Genomic DNA, 22,947 nt, shown 5'->3' on the forward strand with positions numbered 1-22,947 from the left:
AGGTATGAGTGACAACACAGAGGATCGGCTCACATACATGGCTTTATATGGCTTCCAAATGCACCTAACATGAACATAATTAATTGGAATGACACGTTCGACATTGACTAGGCAAAAGCTTTCTTTAACAACTATGTCTCAGCATGGAATCCATGTATGCTACTAGAAAGACAAAACAAAACTTATCACATGGCTAACGACGATCCTTGCCTACTTAACACTCCTCAAATATTATCGATAGATCCTCTCTTCGATTATGAATAGATATTGAATACTGTATAGAGGCATACCAAATGCACAAATCAAACATGCTTATGCAAATGAGGAAACACATCAGAATGCCGCTACAAAGCTCTGTGGAAAGAGCAACCAACATCTACATTAACATGTGACAATGAAAAAAAATTACTTACAATGTAGCAAGAAATGATGATCGCCTAAACATCCACAACCCACAAATGCTTGCAATTTGGCGAGAAAATGTTGATTGCCAACCTGTCATGTCAAGAAGAGTAGTTCTCAACTATATCTCAAAATATGCATCAAAAGCTGAAAAAAATTAGAAACCTACGATACCATATTACAAAACATAGCAAATACAATTGAAAACAAAGATGATGCTTTACTAGCATATCCAAAATTCATTATGGGAATCATTGTGGATCATGATATTGGGGCACAAGAGACATGCCACATGCTACAAAAATTGCCTCTTGTAATTTGCAGTCGCTCCTTCATTTCATTGAATGTCAGCAAAATGGTACTACATCGACTGAACAATTTAGATAACGAAGAAGAATTAGGAAACACATATATCCAATCGTACATAGAACGCCCCCCTAAAATAGAGTCTTTATCACTCATTGAAATAGCTCAAATGTACACTTACTCTAAGAACCGAAAGAAGAATCAATGGAAAAAAAGGAAAACCAATGCAATTGTCTCTGTGTACCCACTTTTCAAGAGCATTCCCGAAGAAAGTGTTAATAACTTTGAAACATTTTGTTGGAGCGAATTGTTGCTTTACAAAAACTTTCGCAACATCCCAAAAAATATTAGCATTACAAAAGAGGATATAATATCAAATTGGAGAACAATACAAACCAATAATTACTCTCCTTGGCATGTTAATAGAATTATAAACATGCCCACAAATGAAGAAAGTGATGACATTGACAATGACAATGTTGAAGTCCAACAAAACACAGACCTATATGAATGGGAGCTGCTCTCCCAAATGGGAGCCTCAAAAAGCTTAACAATCAATGAACTTGACCTTCTTGGAAAACAAGACATTGATATTAATCACCAATGGAATACAAACAACATTTGTCATGCAATACATGAATCAACCACAAATTTCATATCTACAAGCAAAGTACAAACAAATAAAAATACTTTCCATTTTGAAGTAAAGCAAACAAACTACCTTCTTGTCCCCAAACAACAGTTAGCTTTAGACATCATCAAAAAACATTACATGAGCACATTCAAAAAAGAGCCATTGCAAATGATTATCCAAGGAACAACAAGAACTGGCAAGTCCTACCTCATTGACTACATTAGGAAAACCATAAACATAACAGAAAACAATAACAAGAAAACATTGATCGCACTAGCACCTACAGGAGTTGCAACTTACAACATACGAGCATCAACAATCCACACATGCCTTCGAATCCCAATAAAAGAAATGCATCCCTTACAAGGCCAATCATTAACAAACCTCCAAGAAGATTTTAAACATATTGAATAAATTGTTATAGATGAAATGAGCTTCTTAGGACCAAAACTCCTCATAAAAATTGACAATCGCTTACGTGAGGCCTTTCCACAAAGACAATAACAACCTTTTGGTGGGATTTCTATCATTCTCGTTGGTGACTTAGGCCAACTACCACCAGTACTCGATAGGCCAATATATGCTTCAACCTCTATGGCCATAATGCTTTGGCAAATGTTCAATACTGCAATTACATTGGATATAATTTTTCATCAGCAAGGGACAACAAAATCACAACTACAATTTCGAAAAATCCTACATCATATTAGAAATGTTGAACCCTTGCAAGATGATTGGGAGACACTCATGACTCGAACAAAAAAATGCTTAAGTGTCAAACATAGGGATGAATTTGACAAATCCATTTATTTGCTACCAATGAATTAGTGAAACTACATAATAAAAAAATGCTAAAACAATTGAACCTCCCAATAGCACTTTATGTAGCTAGAGTTGCTGCATCGAGGTCAGATCAGCATAACGAAGATGATCAACTTCAAATAGAGGTTCTCCTATGCATTGGCCAACAAATCATGTTAACAAAAAACCTATGGATACAAGTTGGATTGGTAAATGGATCACTTGGAAAAATAATAGCAATTGTCAACGATATAAATTCTAAACCTCCAGAACTACCCAAATATGTTATTGTCAATTTTAAAAATTACATTGGGCCACCCTGGGATACACATAACCCAATGAATATACCAATTACACCAATTACTCAAGGGAATCGTACACAACTACCGCTAACTATGGCTTGGGCAATAACAATACACAAATCCTAGGGACTCACCCTAGAAAAGGCTACAATAGACATTGGAAAAAGAGAACATTAGGGATTTACATTTATATCAATATCAAGAGTGAAATCTATTGACAACCTTCAAATACATCCACCATTCACTTTCGAAAGATATTGCAAAATGAAAAATAATTATTACATAGGTACCAAGAAGAAGGAAGAAGCACAGTTGCAGCTATTATCACCCCTTCAACCATCGACACTAGCCCCCGATGACAACATCAACTTGCAAAGGTAAAAATTACTTGGGTGGGATCTCATAATTATTTTAGTTGAATGGTAAAATTTTGGATGCAAATATAATCTAATGAAATTCTTTTCACTTTTTACCAATCAATATGGAGCACCTCGAAATTATTCATCCATCTCAGGAGGAGTGTAGGGACATGTTAGCTTGTCTAGTCAATCACAAATCAAGTCATGGGCTCAAGCTGGTTATTCATCTTCAATGTCAACTTATTCAAACCAAAATGTGTGTGCTGTTGGACCTACATCATATTCAAACCAGAATGTGGGTGGAGCTAGACCTGCATCATATTTGAACCAACAACAACATGCATTTGCTCAAAACCAAGTGACATAATACTGATTATCAAGGGAGGGAGACACATCCATCTTGCCCTACTTATCAAATGATGGAGACATTTCAATCCATTTCTTACCAAAGGAACAACAATCTACCAATGGAAACATCTCTTCTAGACAATTCAGGGGTCAGTGGACCACCTCTACAAATACAGAGGCACTCACAAATGAGAAGGCCCTTTTTTCAAACTCCACAAGGAGGAAATCCTGATCTTCACATGAATAGATATGGAGTAGTATCAACATTTTAGAATCGACAACCAACTTTTCCAACTTCACAAGAACAGAATCCAAATCATGGTTTGACTGGATATGTAGCAACATCAACATCTGGGCAACATCAATCCACTCTTTGACTTCAAAAGGAGAAAATCCAATTAATGGTCTAAATAGATGTGGAGTACTATCAGCATTTGAGTGTATATTGATGTATATTAAGGAGATAATGATTGTTTCCTATCTTGGCCTAGGTAGCAGCCTATTTGCCATTTGGAACCCCTTATGGGTAAGCCACTAAACAAATTTTGTAGATGTCCTAGGAGCAAAAATATTTCCTTAGAACAAACCAAAGTGCCAATAAAGGATTGGCCAAGGAAAATGAAAATTTGATTACAAAGATGAAGCAATTATAATAGGCACTTGGTGACATGGAGAGGGAGAAGTCAAAAATTACTTCTACCTTGGAAGAATTCAGGACTCAATTTCAATCTAAAACAGAAAGAAAGGCATCTATTTCAAATGAGCTGGAAATTGTTGAGCAGAAGCTTTATCAAGATAGAGGAGAACTTGATGGTCATACAAAGGCAATAGATAATGAGATGGAAAATGCCACAAATTTATGACTACTAGCACTAGATGATCTTCATGCTTCCCAAAGTGCTTTGATGGAGTTCGAAAATCAAACTGAACTTAAACTTGTGACTTTACAGCAAAACTTATAGTCACTGGAATCTGAAAAAATTGTTGTGTTGTTTCAATTAAGAAAAGTACACCAAATGGTAACTCAGGCAAAATCAACAAGTTTTAAAGAGATAGAATAGACAAAAAATTCTCGTTATTATGAATTGTCCCTTATCAGTGAGATAATGGAGTATTCCTAATTTTTCTTTGAAGATTTATGTTCAAAATCATAAAAAGTATCATCAATTGTTTGATTTATATTGGTTATGAAAAAATATGTTAAATCTATTTGGAGTAATCTCTATGAAAATATGCTTATTAAAGCTCTTCAAAGAGAACTTGATCATATTTTCAATCAGTCATCTGTAAACTCTTCTGCCTATGTAGAGGCCATTCATTTATAATCACTATCAGAAGAAAATGGAAATCTTTTATTTGTAAAGATGACCTAATTTTTTAAGTATTGCAAATACCTCAATAGGAATTGGCTATTCAAAGATGCCGTCACTAATGGATTAATGAGCTCATGGCATTTTTATTCATAATTCTTCTATCACAGAGGACATTTTTTTGCATTTAACATTCCTGGTTGAATCTGATGCATGGACATGTTTCATTTTATAAAAGGGACTTAATTTTCTAATACACTTCTTTCTATGTATCAAAAGAGACTAGCTATAATGAATTATTTATTTATTTATTTATTGTGGACATTGTTTTATTTTGATAGTAAGGGGGAAATGAAAAATGAAAAATGTGTTGGACATATAGTACATTTTTCCTCAAGCAGTAGCTACATAATTCCAGCCCCCTTAATCCACATTGAATGTATAATTTCTAAATTGTAATTGCTTCACCATTTTATGTTAAAAAAACTTGCACATTATACATTTTGCTTAAAGAATGTGTTAAAAAAACTTGCACATTATACATTTTGCTTAAAGAACTCCATGTTATCACTTGTTCCCTTATGAAATAAGCAGCAAGCATTTGAATGACGCCATGAGTCTAGCCAATCTTTATTTCTTCATCATTTCAAAATTTCAATTTGTTAAACGATTTTTAGTTTTAGCTACTCACTTAGATGATCCAATCAAATTAATACCAAATGAGACTCACTGTCCACATGAACTTTGACTTCTTATAGATCTTCCAATGGTTCCCTATGATAGATTACCCATTTCCTAAAACAACCTAGGACCATCATTTTCTTCTATTGATCCCATCAACAATGCCCATCCTTTTCCAACATAAATTTACCGTCAACAAGAAACTTGCTTGTTTTTTTCATAGACCGGTACTCAGGCATCTCTAACTTTTGAACCAAATAATATTTCTCTAGTCTGTTTGGTAAGGTCTTTGAAAACATGGTTACAAATGACATATCCAAATTTGAGCATGATCCAATGGTTCATTTGTGAGATACACCCCCTGCACCATGACTGTATTTTTTGGTATAGTCACACATTCACCTATAACCAACCTCTTTCTCCATCTAAAACATGTGCATGCCAACCTGCCACTTTGGAAAATTATAATACATGTCTATCCCCATATACCTTTACATTTTGGGGACCATATCCACATTGGATTTAAATAAATCACATTATTTTCCCTCTTGGGTTACCCTAGAAGAGGGTTTAAGCAATTTCTAAAGAAATCACTATAGCTCTGTTCAAAATGAATGAAATTAAATGCTACAAAAGCGAAAATAAGGCCGATTCATCAATTTAATATAAAGAATTAAAAAGATCTTTGCAAAGACAATATTTAAGACTTAAGTAAACACTAAAAAAAGACTATCATCAATAATCATACCCAAATTTTATGCAGCAAATTCAACTTTTATTAATATTATATTCCATACATCCACTCCTTTCCTCATTCTTGGGCCTTTACAACATATATAAACCTGCATCAACTATGGAAAGTGATGACCACCCACATAACTACCTTTGGATTGGTCTGTTTCATGGAAAAATTATTACATATAATGATATTTTGACAACTTTGGACTCTTTTCCAACTTTGGAACACACGACAACTCCCCAACACATTGTCATAGTCTCCCAACAACCGTATAATCATATATATTAATCCAAACAACTAATTTTACTTTCAAGTCATCCTCAAACCATTACTTAGGCCATTAGACCTAATTTTACCATCATGGCAATATTAGCCCACTTGGTTACAAAACTCAGTATGAGAGTATGGCTTTAATAACCTTATTTACATCATGAAATGACCTTGTAGGTATTATTTAACTTCATTTCTTCATGGATCCTCCATGTGACCCAATATTTTTTTCTTGGCTATAATTTACATCCTCTATTTGTACATTTAGCACTCGCATCATATGGATACAATTGGTAGCATAATTCTCTTAAATTGACCTAGGTTTACATGTTCCTTTGATACTTGACTGCATTAGCATTCAACTTTTTGTTTGTCTTTTCCTTTGCTATTATGAAGGGGATGTTAGTCACAGATTGGGAAATATTACATGGAATAGTCTATTATAGTATACAAAGACTGGAGATTTGATCCGGAAGCACTTCCTGAAGATCTCCTGAAAAGGTAAGAAACAAGATTAAATTTTCGCACAAACAAGACTAACTAAACACCACATTTTGCTTTAGTCTTCATGTTTACTGACCCACATTAACAAAATGAAATGAAATAGGAGAATAACAGGGAATGATGATTCAATGCCTCATGGGCTAAAAAGCTAATGATTGAAGATTGTCCCTTTGCAATGGATAGACTAAAGACTACAAACTTAACTTCTTAAAAATCGTCTACAAATAAAGTTAACCCACTTGTACTTCTATGGCTTGTATACAACTTACATCTCACAATCCATACTCAACATGATTAATGTTTCATGCATCGAATACTTTCTTTTATTAAATAAGTTATAAAGATCAACTTCAATATTCCATTGCCTTTGAAAGGAATCATGCAAGGAAAATTGTATGTTGACCTTTATTCTTCTCAAACAATAGACCTATTGTCTATTGCATTTCTTGAACATGAGAGATTAATTAACAAAAGCAAAAAGTTGTAGCTTTTTTCATATTTATTCAACTATATTATGTTAGAATTATTTCATGAATGCTCCATTTTAGATCTGGAATTGCTCTAATCTTATATTATTATCATGATAATCATGCTTCTAAAATCTCATTAATTAATTTAGTTCATTTACAATTAAAGCTATATGCATATTCTATATGGTGTACAAAATTTGTTAGGAGATTGAAATATCAATGATGTTTACAAATTTATTCAAATATTTCCTTCACTAATTGATGTTTTTCTTGATTTAACTATATGTTACAAAAAAATAAAAATATTGTGAAAAAAGTACTTCAATCATTTCAACAAATACTAACTATTAGCTAATCATTGCACGTACATAAATGCACAACTGCTAGTAATATAATTTTTTTAAAAAAATTGATTGTATTATATTAGTATATAGTAAGTGTCAAAAATATTTGTTAATCTAAAATAGTTTTAATTTGAACTAAAAGCTTTACCATTCATTTAAGGGGAAAAAAATCATACAAATTAAAAAGTTTTCTTAGTTTTAAATTTGCATGTATATGTTTTCAATCCTCACATTCATTCTTATTAATTCTCTTTATTGGAATTTGTGAAGAAAAGCATCCAAATTATAATTACACATTGGATTGAGATATATTAAAATCATATATTTATGTCCATCTATTTTTAGGCTTTGAGTATGCATACTTTGATTTATGTTTGTGTTTACTTTGTGATTTTATTTTATTTTTTTTTTAAAAAAATTAATGAATAAAGTACTAAATTATATTTGTGATCATAATTTTGAAATTAATAATAATGTTGAGTAATTTTTCAATCTCGTGAACCTTAAGTGTAAAATAATAAATATAATAACACAAAAATAATAATTATTAATATTTTATAAAAGCAATAAATATAATATTATAATCTTAACAATAGAACAGTAGTTTGATTAACAATATAATAATAAATGAGTAATTTCAACAAATTAGTTATTAGTGTATAAGTTTAGAAAATATTTATTATAAATAAAAAAGTATTAAGAATATTAAATAAAGAATATTTATATTGAATTATATTTATTAATTTAATTTATAATTGTTGATTTTCACAGTATTTTAAATTATTCGCTTACTTTACTTTTTAATTTTTTCAATTAATTTATTTTAAAAATATTCTTTTACATTATATGTCAAATTAAAATCCAAAAGCTTACTGTGAAATATTATTATTCTACTGAGTTCAAAGACATGTCCTTTTTTAATGTACTTAAATTGATGTACAAACAAATAAATTTATTATTTTTATTGTGTTATTCTAACGAGACACATAGTGATTGTCCATAATGCATACCTAATGTTCTCTATTTATGCAATTTACTATTCTAAATAAAATTGCAGCTCTTATCATTTAAAACAAATGTCATTTTGCTCTACTATTAATTAATGACAAGTACTAGCCACTACGTGGCACTTGTTTATTTAGTGTGCTAAGAATCTTTATTTTTAGAGAAAAAATTAGCAATCAGATTAATTTTTCAATTGATGGATACTATACTATCTTATAATTTTTTGTGTTAAAAAATTAAAAATTTTAAGCAATTCAAAATACATGAGTACTTTCAATCAAAATTAAAAAAATTATATATTAAGAACTATTTTATAGAGACACCCATAAGAAACCATCAAAATCTATTCAAAAAATTGAGATACATAAAATTTCATACAATAACACATATCACTCTAATTGACCAAACAACGTTGACAATAGACAACTGAAGACAAATAAGTCTACCATTACAAATCTTGAAATATATCTATTGACTGCTATTAGTCTATTAATTTGACCAGTCAAAATAAAGAATTAAACTTTTGTCCAAAACTACTATGAGCCATATTTATTTTATATTTTACAAAATTATACATAAGGACCGAAATATTTTTTTCCAATTTTAATTCTAGAATAACTTAATAGTATTTAAGTTGTCTGATTATATCTATATATATTAAAATATTTTAAATATATTACTAATTGTTATATTAAATATTTTTTAATTAAAATTATAAATTATTAATAATTTAATTTATTTAGAAGATTATATTTTCAAAAAAAATATTAAATATAGTTTCTATCAGCTTATTGTTGCAAATACAAAAGCATGCAACTACTAGTATATATTATGATAATATAACACACATGCTTCATATATGCATGTGTGTAAACATACAATACATGTTATATATTATATGCTTACATACAATATTTTTAATAATATAATTGTCTCACCATGCATAGATTTTTTTTTTTTTTTTGGGAGTTTTGTTAATTGCGACTTCCTTTTTTCTTTTTCTTTCTTTCTTTTGATTTGTTATTTACTTATCCACAATTTCTCACATTTGATTGATTTTTTCCTTTCTTTTGTTTTCATTTTTACTTCTCATGTTCTTTCTTTCTATGGTGATTGTGGAGTTGTCCCTTGTGGTTTCTTGTCCAACCATCTTACATACTCTACTTTGGTGTGTGTGCAATCTCTCTTCCCTGTGTCCCTATATCTTTTGGTTAGTCAACATCTTATCTTTTGGTTAGTCAACACATCTTATCTTTTGGTCAGTAAACATGTGCAGCTCACTATGACTTTGGTGTACATGCAATCTCTCTTCTCTTGGTCCCTATATCTTTTGGTCAATCAACATCTTCTCTTTTGGTTAGTCAACATTTGCAACTCACTTTGTTTTGCATCTCTTGCTCTCTTTCATCCTCATGATGGATCACGTAGGGGAGAAGACCAAGTACTTGAACAATATTATATCTAAAAATGTTGATAGTAAAAATCTTTACACAATCAAACCCAAAAACAAATCAAGATTATATTTTATTATACAATATCAAACCAAGTATAGAAAAAGTTTTATTTTAAAGTTTGAAATAAAGTACTCTTTTAAAAATTAAAGACAGTGACAACGTTTGTACAAAATATGATAGACGGAAGGGATGAGGCATACCAATTTCGTGCCTCCATATGAAGAATGAGGAATAAGAGACGAGAAAAGAAGAGAAAAGGTAATCGATGAATGGACATCACTGCATGGTTAAGGACGGATAACAGTTGCACAGTGGAACACTAAGGGCCCGTTTGGTGAGCAGAATAGAAATATGTATTCCAAAAAATTTGAATTCCTTATTTGGATGCACCAAAACGGGATTGGAATACGAGGTAAAATAGGAATACGTATTCCAATTTTGGTCCAAAAATGAGATTTTGCAATTCCATCCAAATAGGTGTTATTGGAATACGTATTCCTATTCCATTTTTTTAAATTTTAGAAAACATAAATTTTTAGATCCACGAATTCCTATCAAATATTCCCTAAACCAAATGAAAAACAGGAATACGTTCTATTCTGGAATATGTTTTCCTATTCCGCTCACCAAACGGGCCCTAAATAAAGTGGCATAGTGAGGTGGTAATCATTCATTTATTACGTTCGTCGGTCGCCGGACAATAGATGTAGCATGTTTAGTGGAAAAGTATTCCACACGCTTGGTAAAAGGATGCAATTTGATCTTGGTACAAGGAAAATTATGCGAATGATGGATGGCAGCTATCAGTTCAATCCGCGTCTTCTAGAATTTTCCTGGTTTATCAACCGTTGACCGTAAATTGATGATCGTCCATCACAAATTCAGCGTAACTTCGGCGAAATAACGGTCGGACAATAGATGTAGCATGTTTAGTGGAAAAGTATTCCACACGCTTGGTAAAAAGATGCAATTTGATCTTGGTACAAGGAAAATTATGCGAATGATGGATGGCAGCTATCAGTTCAATCCGCGTCTTCTAGAATTTTCCTGGTTTATCAACCGTTGACCGTAAATTGATGATCGTCCATCACAAATTCAGCGTAACTTCGGCGAAATAACGGTCAGCCAAGGTTTTGATGTATCATTTTATAGTCGAGAGAGGAGGAAGGAAATTCGTAGGGGTTTTATTTTTTTGAGAGTGGTTGTGGGCTGAAAGATTGGAAGGTGTCTCGGTTGCTTCTCTGGAGCTGCAGGTAAGTTTGCAACTCAGTTGTTTCATGAAATGGAAACTTGAAAACATGAATATGGAGTTTAGGAAAATAAGAAAGAGGATTTGTTGCTAAATATTTTCGCAGAGTAATCCTAGCTGCAATGGATAGAGTTGATTTGTTTGTTCTCTCTGTTTACGAGTGCGTGCTTGAACTTATTTTTACTGTCATTCAAACCGTCCGGTATGTTGGGACAGCTGCGGATTGGTCATTAGATTTGATTTGATATGGTTTCATAACATTGTTGTCATGGCGATTTAGGAGGGTAGTCGACTGTGTGGTTATGCCTTCACAGAGACTGAGGCTATGCATTCGATGTTGTTGCGAAAGATTGACCTTTTAGGGTTTGTGTCAACTATTATCCCCAATTAAAGTTTGATATGTGCAATACATAATCCTCTGTCATTCTTGAACTCTCTGAGCTCTCATGCTTGTTCCATGTTCTTTTCTTTTTTTGCCAAACTTGATTCGCTTTGTAAACTTCTTCATTACCATTCTTGTCAATTTGAGTATGAGGACAGGGCTATGTTTGAACATTGCTAGGGTTACAGTGAGAAAATTGGTGAAGTCTTTATCGATTCACGTTCTTTCTGCTATAAACTCTCTATACAGGTGGATTGATGAACTTATGGTGGACACTTTTATGTTCTTGGATTAGCCATAGAACTGGGTAATGAATAAAAGCATCTTGTTCTCTCTTGGTTATGATAGGCGTGTCTCTAAGAAACTAAGATTTCTTGCTTGCAACTTTAACTGTACTAGGGTTTCTGCAGCAGCAAGGGCTTCTGAGAAGTGTAAGTAAATGGGAAGTTGGTTCTTTACTAGTGGCATCCGTTGGTGTTGATTATTGTCCGGTTGTTGATCTAGGTCTTGTTCTCTGTTGAACTGTTGGGATGCTTGGGGTGCATGTGTTAATCGTTTGATAAGGATGTAATTGACTTTTCTTGTGGAGGCTGCAGTGTGAAAGTTTAGCTTCGACCATCATTTATTTTTGGCTGAGCTGCTCGCTTGCTGAGCTTGGTCCTATCTGCTTCTCAGTGGCAAGTATTGCCTATGACTCCTGTAGTTCAGTCCTTCATTGTGTTAAATGTTGAGACTTAGAGTCTAGTGCCAGCTCATGATAAATATGACGCGGTTCATTGGCCCTAGGTTTGGGATTAAGCTGTTCATCCTAGGTTGTACTCAGTTGTCCACTATCTCCCCGTCTATTGCAAGGACCCTTGACCGTTGACAGGGAAGTATGGAACATTCTTGTGACTCAGTGATAGATGAAATTTGAAATTATTATTGGCTTTTACCTGACAGGGTGGTGGTGTTTCTAAGTATTGAACTTCTGTCTAAGTTGCTGATTTTGATTCAGGCATGAGAATCGAATCTGTGGATTTGCGATTTTTTTCCATTATAATTCATAAGGATATATATACATATTATATATATGCATTATTTATACAAAAAATAAAAGAGAAATATACATAATTCTAAACCTAAATCACTTTGTTTTTGTAGTATAAATCTAGTATACTTGATCATTGATCTATTTTCATGATTATAAAGAAAATCAACACATTCACATTGAATTACTGAATTATAAAATGAAATTATGAAAATTCAAAATATAGATCATTAGACTTTAAAGTTTGTAACATGATTCACTCATAAAAGAGTCAAGACTAAAGTTTTCAGTTTCAATCTTCAAATGGATTTTCAAGAAAATACGCATTAGAAGGTTCTTGATGTGCTATGATGAATGTGACATTGTTAAGTAATTCTGAAATTCATGAATATATATATAGCCGTCCCTTGCGGTCCCTTATTATAGCAAAAAAAAAAAAGTCTTGGAAACCCATTTCCTCATACCCCCATCCCCTCGTCTTGAAAACTTGGGGTAACATAGATATGAATCTCTTGACCCTCGTCATATATCTATTTCACCTAGTCTATTTTGGTACAAATTGCTTCCATCACCAAATTGAGAGAGTGGACGTTTTGCAATGTCCAAAAGATATGATCATATCTAGATCAATTAATAACCCTACAATGCTGCTTACTTTTGCATTGTCCATGATCACTTGGACAACATTATAAGCACCCACTGACTCTATGACATCAATGAGAATGTGGGAAATAAATTTTGCATCTTTGACTTGCCCTTCACTATCAACTGCCTTCAAAAACATTGCCCCCTTGGGGCATACAACAGTAACTTTGATTAAGGGATGACTTTCACAATCTTTCCATCCATTCAAAACAATAGACACACCTGTTTGAGCCCAAGAATCTCTTATCGGTTTAAGTTGAGTCTATATTTTTTCTCTTATCATGTTATAAGGTGGTGCACACCTTTTCATAACCAAGGCCTTGGTAACTAGAAGGTTTTGCATTTAGTGCTTGCAGCCTTGCACCATCTCCCTCCAATATGGTGATCGAACTAAATTGAATGGGACTTAATTTGCAAATAGACAACGTCCAACTTTATGATTAACATGTTATGGTAAACCAATGTTGTTGTAGTTGTTGTATCAAACAAAGGAGATGAAAGCTCCTTATATAGATTTACAAAGGCAATGTGTTTTAAAAATAAATAAAAATCATGAACTAAAGACGAAAATAGAAACTACCTAATAAGCTAAAGACTAAGATGACCATTAAAGAAACATTATAATTTTCTTATACCCTCTCTTAATGGTCATTGTTCAACTGATGTCTTGTGGTCACAAATTTTTGAAAATATTTTATTGTTGCTAAGAACCTCCTTGGATCTGTAAAATGTTAATGACCAAGAAGCCAAAATTTGTTCCAAAAAAAAAGAATAGAGAAGGGTGTCCCCTCCTTTAGGATGCTTTGCAACAAGAGACAAGAGCATGCCATTGATTTTGCCACTAAGATAAGTTTGCCACTAAGCCTCTCAGAATTAGCAAAACATCTAACTAGAAATCATCTCAAAATATCCAACTTGAAGTTGGATAACGAAGCTTCTCTTCTATGGAGAGAGACAAACACTGAGAATAACTAGCACATTTTTGAGGAAAATCAACAAATCCTCCAAACTTTGTAGATGAGCATGATGCCCCAAAACAAATTGATATGATATTTTAGGGGAAAAAATTAAAAAAGCAAACATTACTTTTCAGGTGAAAAATCGATCAAACTCAACATGATTTTTGAGGTGAAAAATAATCAAAACCAAATAAAATCTGAGACATGGATAACAGATTACAATTTATTTTTTTGAGGAAAAACGACAAAACTTCAAAGATAATTTTTGAGGAAAAAAATTATAAACCTATAAGAGAATCCCACACAACTTTATGGATTACAGAATCAAGAAAAAAAAAACATTGATGAAAAAATTTATAGAAACCCTAAGATATTTTTTAAGTGGAACAATTATGAAAACCCATCAAAAATTTTTAAGGGTGATAAAACATGAGACTTTGCATGGTAATCTGGTAAATGCAAGTACATGCAACAAACATACAAGTACATGCAAGTAATACAAGTACATGCAAGTACATACAACGCTATAAAATTAGGGTCTTTTGTTGCAAACAAGAAATCACAAGATCAAAAATCCTAACCAGGCTTGCAATTTCCAGCAAAAATCTTTGAAGAGGAACCACAAAAGTTTTATAAAATACCTCTAATGATTTTTATCTCTAGAGAAAATTTTGGAGAAAATTCTAGATCAAAAGAGGCTCAAATTTCTATTAAAAATATCGCCAAATTTTGTGAAATCCCATCAACTTACTTTGGTACCATGTTATGGTAAATCAATGTTGTTGTAATTGTTGTATCAAACAAAAGAGATGAAAGGTCCTTATATAAATTTACAAAGATGATGTTTCTAAAAGGAACATTCATGAACTAAAGACGAGAATAGAAACTACCTAATAGACTAAAGACCAACTAAGATGACCATTAAAGAAACATTATAATATTCTAATAAGGCAATATCTCTTAACTCATTTTGAAATGCCCTCTATAATGGGTCTCTCTTGCAGGCGGTGAGTGGAGTTTGTTTGGTGCTTGGTTGATTGGGTGGTGGTGTTGGTTTACTTTTTTGTTTGTTGTAAGCACATTGTTTTCCATTTGCAAGTGCTTTGTCTACATCTTACTCTTTTGCCAAAGCTGCTATATGTGCAGCTGGCATTCCCTTCTTATCTGCCTCACTGCCCTCACAAAGGTTAATTCCTTGATCCCCAAAACCCCAAAAATGTAGTTTCATTTGGGAATAGGAGCTTTTGCATTGTGCATAGCAAAAATTACACTACTATATGTATGACCTACTCCAGGACATTGTGTAATTTTTGTTGCGTGTCTCCATAAAAGAGACCCTTTATCAATAGTGAATTTTTGTGATCCCTTCCCATCCACTAAGCCTTGACTACTTATTGTATGATTGTTGCAATCTTGAAAAAAAATGAAAGAAAACCATGCTTCAACACTTAAACAAAAACTTGAAATTTTTTTTAAAAAGTTTTGAAGAACTTGAAATAAATTATTAATGTGTGAGAGAACTAAAGAAAATGGTTGAAATACATACCTTAATCACTTCTTGCAAGGCATTTGGAGCTCCACATTGATCTCCTTCAACTCCAAGAACTTCACTTTAAATTTGCAACAATGAGAGAGCAAAATAGAGAGAAAATGTGAGGTGAAATATATTTGCAGGTTGAATAAAAGGGTCATTTTAGGCTTAGGAGGGAAATTTTTTTTTTAAAATGAAAATCATTTTTAACGAAGATTAGACCCATTTTATGAGCTTTTGGCCTGTGGATTCGCATGGATCTGCGCTGGATCCTTGAGGATCTACACAAATCCTCGTGGAATGTGGGCAGGGTCTGTAGTTTACCTTGTGGATCCAGGTGGATCCACGAGCCTGCAGATTTGTCCTAACCCATAGGATAAAATGTGGACCCCGCTCAGATCAGGACGAATCCAATCACGAATCTGGACCTAGATGCGGTGTCTAGGGTCCAAATCCAATAACCTAGACTTCTCTATGTTATGAACCAAAGTCTAGCTTAAAACAAGGTTATATGTGCAGTTTTATTTGGATTGAATAAAATGTTCTGTAATTTAAAATATATGATTAGTTGTGACAATTGATTTTGAAAGGAACCGAAGGATGCGTAGTCTACTTTATTGATGATAGCTGCAAAGTTGAATATTTTTGTGTTATTCCCTAGACAGAATGCAAAGGTACAGATAACCTTGAGTAGATCTATACACTAATAATCTGGATCAAAGTGGAAATGTTTCTTGCTAGCAATCCTTAGTCTTGTAAGAATCTAAAAAGTTGTGGTAATATGAGATAAGTTTTTTTGTTGAAAGTCAGAAATTGAAGTAAAATGTATTTAGGACATGAACAAAGTTTGTGATTTTTTATTGGGAGCAATTGAATGAAATGGGCAAACTAAAATGGACGAAGGACATCAACCTAACTGGTTAAAACGATGAATCAAAGCAAAATAACCTTAGTATGAGAGGAACTGATCCTAATTTGTTGTTTGTTATGAGGACAAATTAAAATTTTGTGCACTGTAGTTCTGTCACTTACAAGAGAGCATTTTCTTCCATTAGTAGCAGCAGGCTATGCTATGGAATGATTTACATGGTCATTTTTCCGTTGGGCTCATGAATTCATGACTAAATGTCTTGCAAACTGAACATGCTCATTCCACTCTCTCTATAAATGGAAATAACTGTGAGGACCGATTGCATGGCTTATTGGTACTTAGAGCACAGGTTGAATATTGGAGGAAAGATCACTGACATTCACTTGAGGCCTTCAGTGCTAAACAAGTCGTGCATGGAATAAAGGTTCCTTGGAAATAAGTATGCTACATGCTATTTCAATTATTTTATTCACCAACATATGTTTTTCATATGCTGATTTCTGCTGAATTCTGGTTCCAAATGAAAATCTTGGCTTGTTGAGGTATCTCTTCTGTTGAAGACTAAATATTATCCAGCTTGTTAATTCATCTGTTGGGATATGTGGCAACCAATTCTTTGGACATGTTATTTTACCATGGTGATCAGAACTGTCTTGCACCTCTTGAGGCATGTATCAGAGACGGAGGTGTGCCTCTAGTACAGTAGGTGTTTCTAGAAATTTCCTGATGCACAAGGCTCTTTTAGCTATTTGGTTTCCTACCATTTTTGATCTTCAAGACTCCAACCAGAAATTGATGTCTACTACCATAAAACTTAAGGCGAAACATAAAAATTGATACCCCCTGACATAAAACTTAAGATAAAACTCATTAAAAGGCAAAAAAAAATGACATACAAATAAAATAAACAACCTTCATAATTTTTCATGCTGATATTTTGGATGATAGAAAAATCTATGTGAAGTTATAGTGATCACATCCGCTGACAATGTAGACTATTGTAGTGGGCATAAACAGTTGTATGACTATTTTTCTGTCATAATAATGGCCTAAAGAGAATAGCCTTTACCATTTATTGTTCTTGTATAACTGATTTACCATTTTTGTTTTCAAATCTTATGTCATGATATTTTCTGAAAAAATTTAAATTATATTTTAAAAAAGTGTTCTAAGTGCCAACGGCTTCTATTTTCCAAAATTAGTGATACCGATCCAACATCTCCGAGTACCCATCCCACGGTAAAAAAATGCTCCTTTGAAACAGTGTATTGGTTGCTCTGTAAGCAACTATACAGTTATTAATATGGAGTTTCCTAGAATCTTCAAATTCTTGTTTATTTCCCCTGTCAAGACACATTCTGAATTTCTACCTGTGGGCAAAAATGTCTTCATTTAAATGAGAAAGGGTTTTTCTCTAGAAGCCTTCTTAAAGTTTAGTTCTCAAAAGCGCATGTTTGAATTAATTACTTTAGTATTTAATTTGGAACCTCGTAGCTTAAATCCAGATTGAATTGTTCATTGGCCAACATTATGGCCTTATTAGCATGGAGGTTTGCCACAATCCCATCCAACACGGAGGCTTGTCCGACTCTGTTTCTTCTCACTTGCTTTAGCAGACCATCGTTTTCTTGACATTTGCTTTCTGCCCATCATTGTTTTACTTCCCAATGCGACAAACATTTTTGCTTCACAATAGAACCGCATGGTAAAACATGAGCAGTGCCTCAAGTTTTCATAGTTCATGCAACTAGTTGTGCTATAGAAATTTTCAATGAATGAAAAAAGAAATACAAGAGGGTTTAAGACAAAGAAGTATCAATAAGAGCTAATAAATCAAACTTGTGAGGAAGAAATCTTGAAATGCTAAGAACAACAAATAATCATGATTGTTGTCTTCACCAATGTACGCATAATAAAGAAATTTATTTTTCTTTATATGAAATTATTTTGTCTTTTCAATAATTCACTAATAAAATAGACAATTTAAATTCTGTGACGCAGTATTATTGTTTTAGAAGCTAATTATGACAGGTAATAGGGAAAGCAATCTAGTAGTTGAGCATTTTGTAATAATTGTGATAGCATTTGTTGATTTTATGTTCAATTTTTTTAATATTGTATTGATCATTGTGCATTTAAAGCTTTTGGTGTTTGATCATGACTACTTATAATTGAATAAAATGTATTTCTTGGATCTAAAAAATAACATATAATGTGATGCTACATCACTGTGTCAATAAAACACAATCAGTGCACAAGTAGCAATCGGACATTTTCTTGGTAACTTTTTAGACACTGCAATAAAAAAAATGTTGGTACGATATCATATTTGATGGTGTGATCCTGAAACCTTGATTATTAGCAAGAGACTTGCCAATTTAAACTACCATAATGGATTGGGAGAGATTTGAAATTGCCATGTGAGCTTTTGAGAAACACAAAGATGGGGTGATAAACTACTGAATTCTCTCCCCTAGCTTTAGTCAGTTGTATGATATAATTTGTAACCTCCATTGAGTGTGACTCATGCGTACTATACTACCTTGTTGCAGCAGGAGTATTGGTTTTGCAAAACACAGTTATGGCAAGAGATCAAGCTATTGGCATTGATCTGGGCACCACCTACAGCTGTGTAGGTGTTTGGCATCATGATAGAGTTGAAATCATAACAAATGACCAAGGCAATAGAACCACTCCCTCCATTGTTGCCTTCAATGATAAGGAGAGCTTCGTAGGAGAGGCTGCCAAAATTCAAATTCTATACAATCCAGGCAACACAGTCTATGATGTGAAAAGAATGATGGGAAGAAGGTTTTCTGATCCTGTACTACAAAGTGACATGTTCAATTGGTCTTTCGCTGTTATTGAAGGAAGTAATGGGAGGCCTGAGATACAGGTAACTTACAGAGGCGAGTCTAAAACTTTTGCCCCTGAAGAAATTTCAGCAATGTTGTTGTCCAAGATGAAAGAGATTGCAGTAAAGTTCCTTAAATTTGAAGTTAAGAATGTTGTTGTCACCGTGCCGGCCTATTTCAACAATGCACAGAGACAGGCTACAATGAATTCAGCCCAGCTGGCGGGGCTGAATGTGCTGCAACTTCTAAGTGAACCAAATGCTGCAGCCATAGCTTATGGGTTGGATACCAAGACATATTCTTCTCCCAATGGTAAGAATATCCTTGTTTTCGATGTTGGAGGCGGCACTTTTGACGTCTCTATAATTCATATCATAAGGGGCAAATTTCAAGTGAAAGCAGTTGGAGGAGACACTCATCGGGGTGGGTTAGATTTTGATGACAGATTGCTTAATCATTTTGTCGAGAAATTCCAACGAAAGCATAATAAGGAAATTGGTAGGAATTTTAGAGCACTTCGCAGATTGCGTACAGCATGCGAAAAGGCTAAAAGATTCCTTTCTGTTGCTACAGAAACAGTTGTAGAGATTGATTGCCTCCATGAAAACATTGATTTTCGCACCCAAATTAGTAGAGCCACCTTTGAAGATCTTAACAATGATCTCTTCTATAAATGCATTGAGGATGTGAGACTCTGTTTAGCCGAAGCAAGAATCACAGCAAATGAAATTGATGAAGTAGTTCTGGTGGGGGGTTCCACCCGGATTCCCAAGTTGCAGGAATTAGTTGCAGAGTTGTTCGGCCAGGAAAAATTGTGCAGAAGCATCAATCAAGAGGAAGCGGTGGCTTATGGAGCTGCTGTACAGGCTGCTGTATTGACTGGCCAATGTTCAGATGTACTTTTTCAAGATGTCACACCTTTGAGCTTAGGCGTTGCAGTGGAAGGAGGTATCATGAGCGTGATAATTCCCAAAAACACCCAAATTCCGGTAAAGGAAGAGCAGCCATTCATAGTTAGTCGAGATTATCAAACATCTGTGCAAATTTCTGTCTACGAAGGTGAGAGAACTGCTGTGAAGGACAATAATTTGCTGGGAAGATTTGAAGTGTCTGGGATACCACCAGATCTTCGAGGAAATGAAGAGATATATGAGAGTTTCGAAATAGATGCCAATGGGATATTGAAGGTCTCTGCCCGAAACAAAATGGCAGGTGAAATGAGCATAGTAATTACCAGGGACAATTGTGGATTGAGTAAAGATGAAATCCTTAGAATGAAACTTGATGCAGAGAGATACAGATATGAAGACCAACAGGTCGCTCTTAAGCACGAAGCCAGACAGGCACTGGAAAACTTCGTTTATGAAAGAAGGAACAAAGCAAGAGAACAGAAGCTTAGAGGATCGATGACGGCTACACGGGCAGAAACTATTGAGAATCTTTCAAAATCTACACTTGATTGGATAGAGGAGAATCATGATGCGGACACTGAAGAATTCGAAGAGAAGCTGAGAGAGGTGGAATTTAGTGAAGTGTTCCAAACTTTAAATCTATAATTTGTAGGCCTACTCTTTTTGCTTGAAAAACTCGGTAACTTTTACTATAGTTTCATAATGCTGATCTAATTATGCTTCAAATCTTGCTTTGTTTTCCTGTTTAAATCAATTACGGGTGATCCAATCTACCTAAAGAGGGCTGGGAATGCAGAAAGATGTGCTTATCATAAATTTTGCAGGGCAGCAATTTTGGCATGGAATGCATGCTTACAACACAAGGATATCATTCCGTTGGAATGATTACAATGAGTAATATATTTGAAATGTATTAAAACATAGATAAACATACAATTAATACTGTGTTTTTTGAATTAGATATCTACTCGAGTTTAGGCAGATGATGCCATGGCAATTGTATTTGACTCTTAAAATGTCTATGAAGTTTAGTTTTGGTAGTTTAATAGAAAAAAATCTTAAAAGAATATTCCTAGCAGTTGCACGTTTTTGTGTGTTCAACAATGAGTTTGATAGGAGTTTTGATTTTCATCAATGTTAAAAGACAAAGAAAAAGTACTTTCCAATACTTATTGTGACATTTGAAACCACTTGTCACTTAATATCTCATTAGGCTAACCAATTCAAGTGACCCTAGTAAAACTAAAGGAAAATAAGAGGTTGTTAAAGAATATGAGTAGTCAGAAATATGGTTGAAGTTGTCCAATTGGGTTAAAAAATTGAAACATAGTCAATAAATAAAATGTAAAATTCATAGAAATGTCATAGTAGAAAAGATGTAAGAAATATTTCATTTATTATAATGTGCATCTTGATTTATTGACCACTGTTCACATCATTACAATAAGGATGTAAACGTTATTGTTTTTTACAAATTCATTTGACTAAAAAAATAAAATAGAAACCAAAAATTTATTTGAAATATTCCTAGCTCACAATTTTGTATTTGAACATAGATGTGTGTTATTTTGAGTTGATTTATTTACAAGCAATAATAAACACAACTCTTATAATGAATATTGAAGACCAAAATATTGAAAACATGATAAATCTAAGAAGAACATATGTTATTTGTTAGGGATCAATGCATTTATAATATGAACTAATCTTCTTGTTTGAGTTTTATAACATAAGACAAGAAATTTTTGTAGGAAATAACAAGTGAACATATTTTAATTCTTAAGTTTTGGGGTTCTACATCCAAACAAGGATTACACGTAGGAATTAAATAACAAATTCAAGAGTGAATTTTTCTTTCTACATTTAAACTTTAGTTTGTTTTCATAAACAACATAAATAAATATGAAACCCTAAACATGGATAAAATTTTGCCATTAGGAATGAAGTCAAAAATCTTACATTACTTAACTCAAAATTCGTCATCAATTAAAAAAATTAATATTCATGTCAAGTTCATAATAGTAATATAGAAACAAAGTATGAAACCTAGTCAAAGAATTTGATACCTTCAATATTTAATTTATTTCAAAGAATTTGATGCCTTCAATATGGACTTATTTCAAAATGAAATAACAATATTATTGATACAATTTATTTTGCATAGTGCAAAAGATAATTTAAATAATCCTAATGAATTATGGAACATAATCAAAGAATTTGATGCCTTGAATATTTCATTTATTGACGCTTTCAACATTTCAAACTCTAGGTTTAAGAGTTAATGTAAAAGTAGACATTTCTTGTAGACTTTAACAACACAAAACTAAATCCCAACATTTACATTTCGATAATAAGATTTTAAAAGTATTAGTAAAATATTACATTAATGTTTTAAATTAAGGTAAATGCAGGTTTTGAAGGGGTCCCGAAACCCATTACATCAAAGAGAAAGATAAACCATTAAGCACAACTAGGTTTTAAAACTTCACAAATGAACTTAAATAAATATAATTTTATATATTAATTTTTTTTGGCGTACAAAAAATCAGTTGAATAATATTTTGCAACCATGATAAATAGTTCAA

General features: G+C 32.9%; 1 protein-coding gene across 2 annotated transcripts; it reads left to right on the plus strand.

Annotated features, from left to right (window-relative positions):
• Positions 1 to 11,104: 11,104 nt before the first annotated feature.
• Positions 11,105 to 21,343, plus strand: LOC149533621 (heat shock 70 kDa protein 5-like). 2 transcript variants are annotated; one of them, XM_089807516.1, is made up of 2 exons: positions 11,105 to 11,182; positions 19,149 to 21,343. In XM_089807516.1, the coding sequence occupies exon 2, from the start codon at positions 19,178 to 19,180 to the stop codon at positions 21,005 to 21,007; it is 1,830 nt and encodes a 609-aa protein (XP_089663642.1). In that variant the 5' UTR covers positions 11,105 to 11,182; positions 19,149 to 19,177; the 3' UTR covers positions 21,008 to 21,343. The 2 variants fall into 2 exon arrangements, with proteins under 2 accessions (XP_089663642.1, XP_089663643.1); XM_089807517.1 differs by having other exon boundaries at positions 19,152 to 21,343.
• The last annotated feature ends 1,604 nt before the right edge of the window (positions 21,344 to 22,947 follow it).

This window comes from Cupressus sempervirens, chromosome 10, assembly GCF_028749045.1.
Source record: "Cupressus sempervirens isolate cs-2001-9-10 chromosome 10, ASM2874904v1, whole genome shotgun sequence".
Taxonomy (NCBI): Eukaryota; Viridiplantae; Streptophyta; class Pinopsida; order Cupressales; family Cupressaceae; genus Cupressus; species Cupressus sempervirens.

Excerpts from the sequence above, each read along its gene's own strand:
- LOC149533621 (XM_089807516.1), top strand. The coding sequence starts at position 19,178 with ATGGCAAGAGATCAAGCTATTGGCATTGATCTGGGCACCACCTACAGC.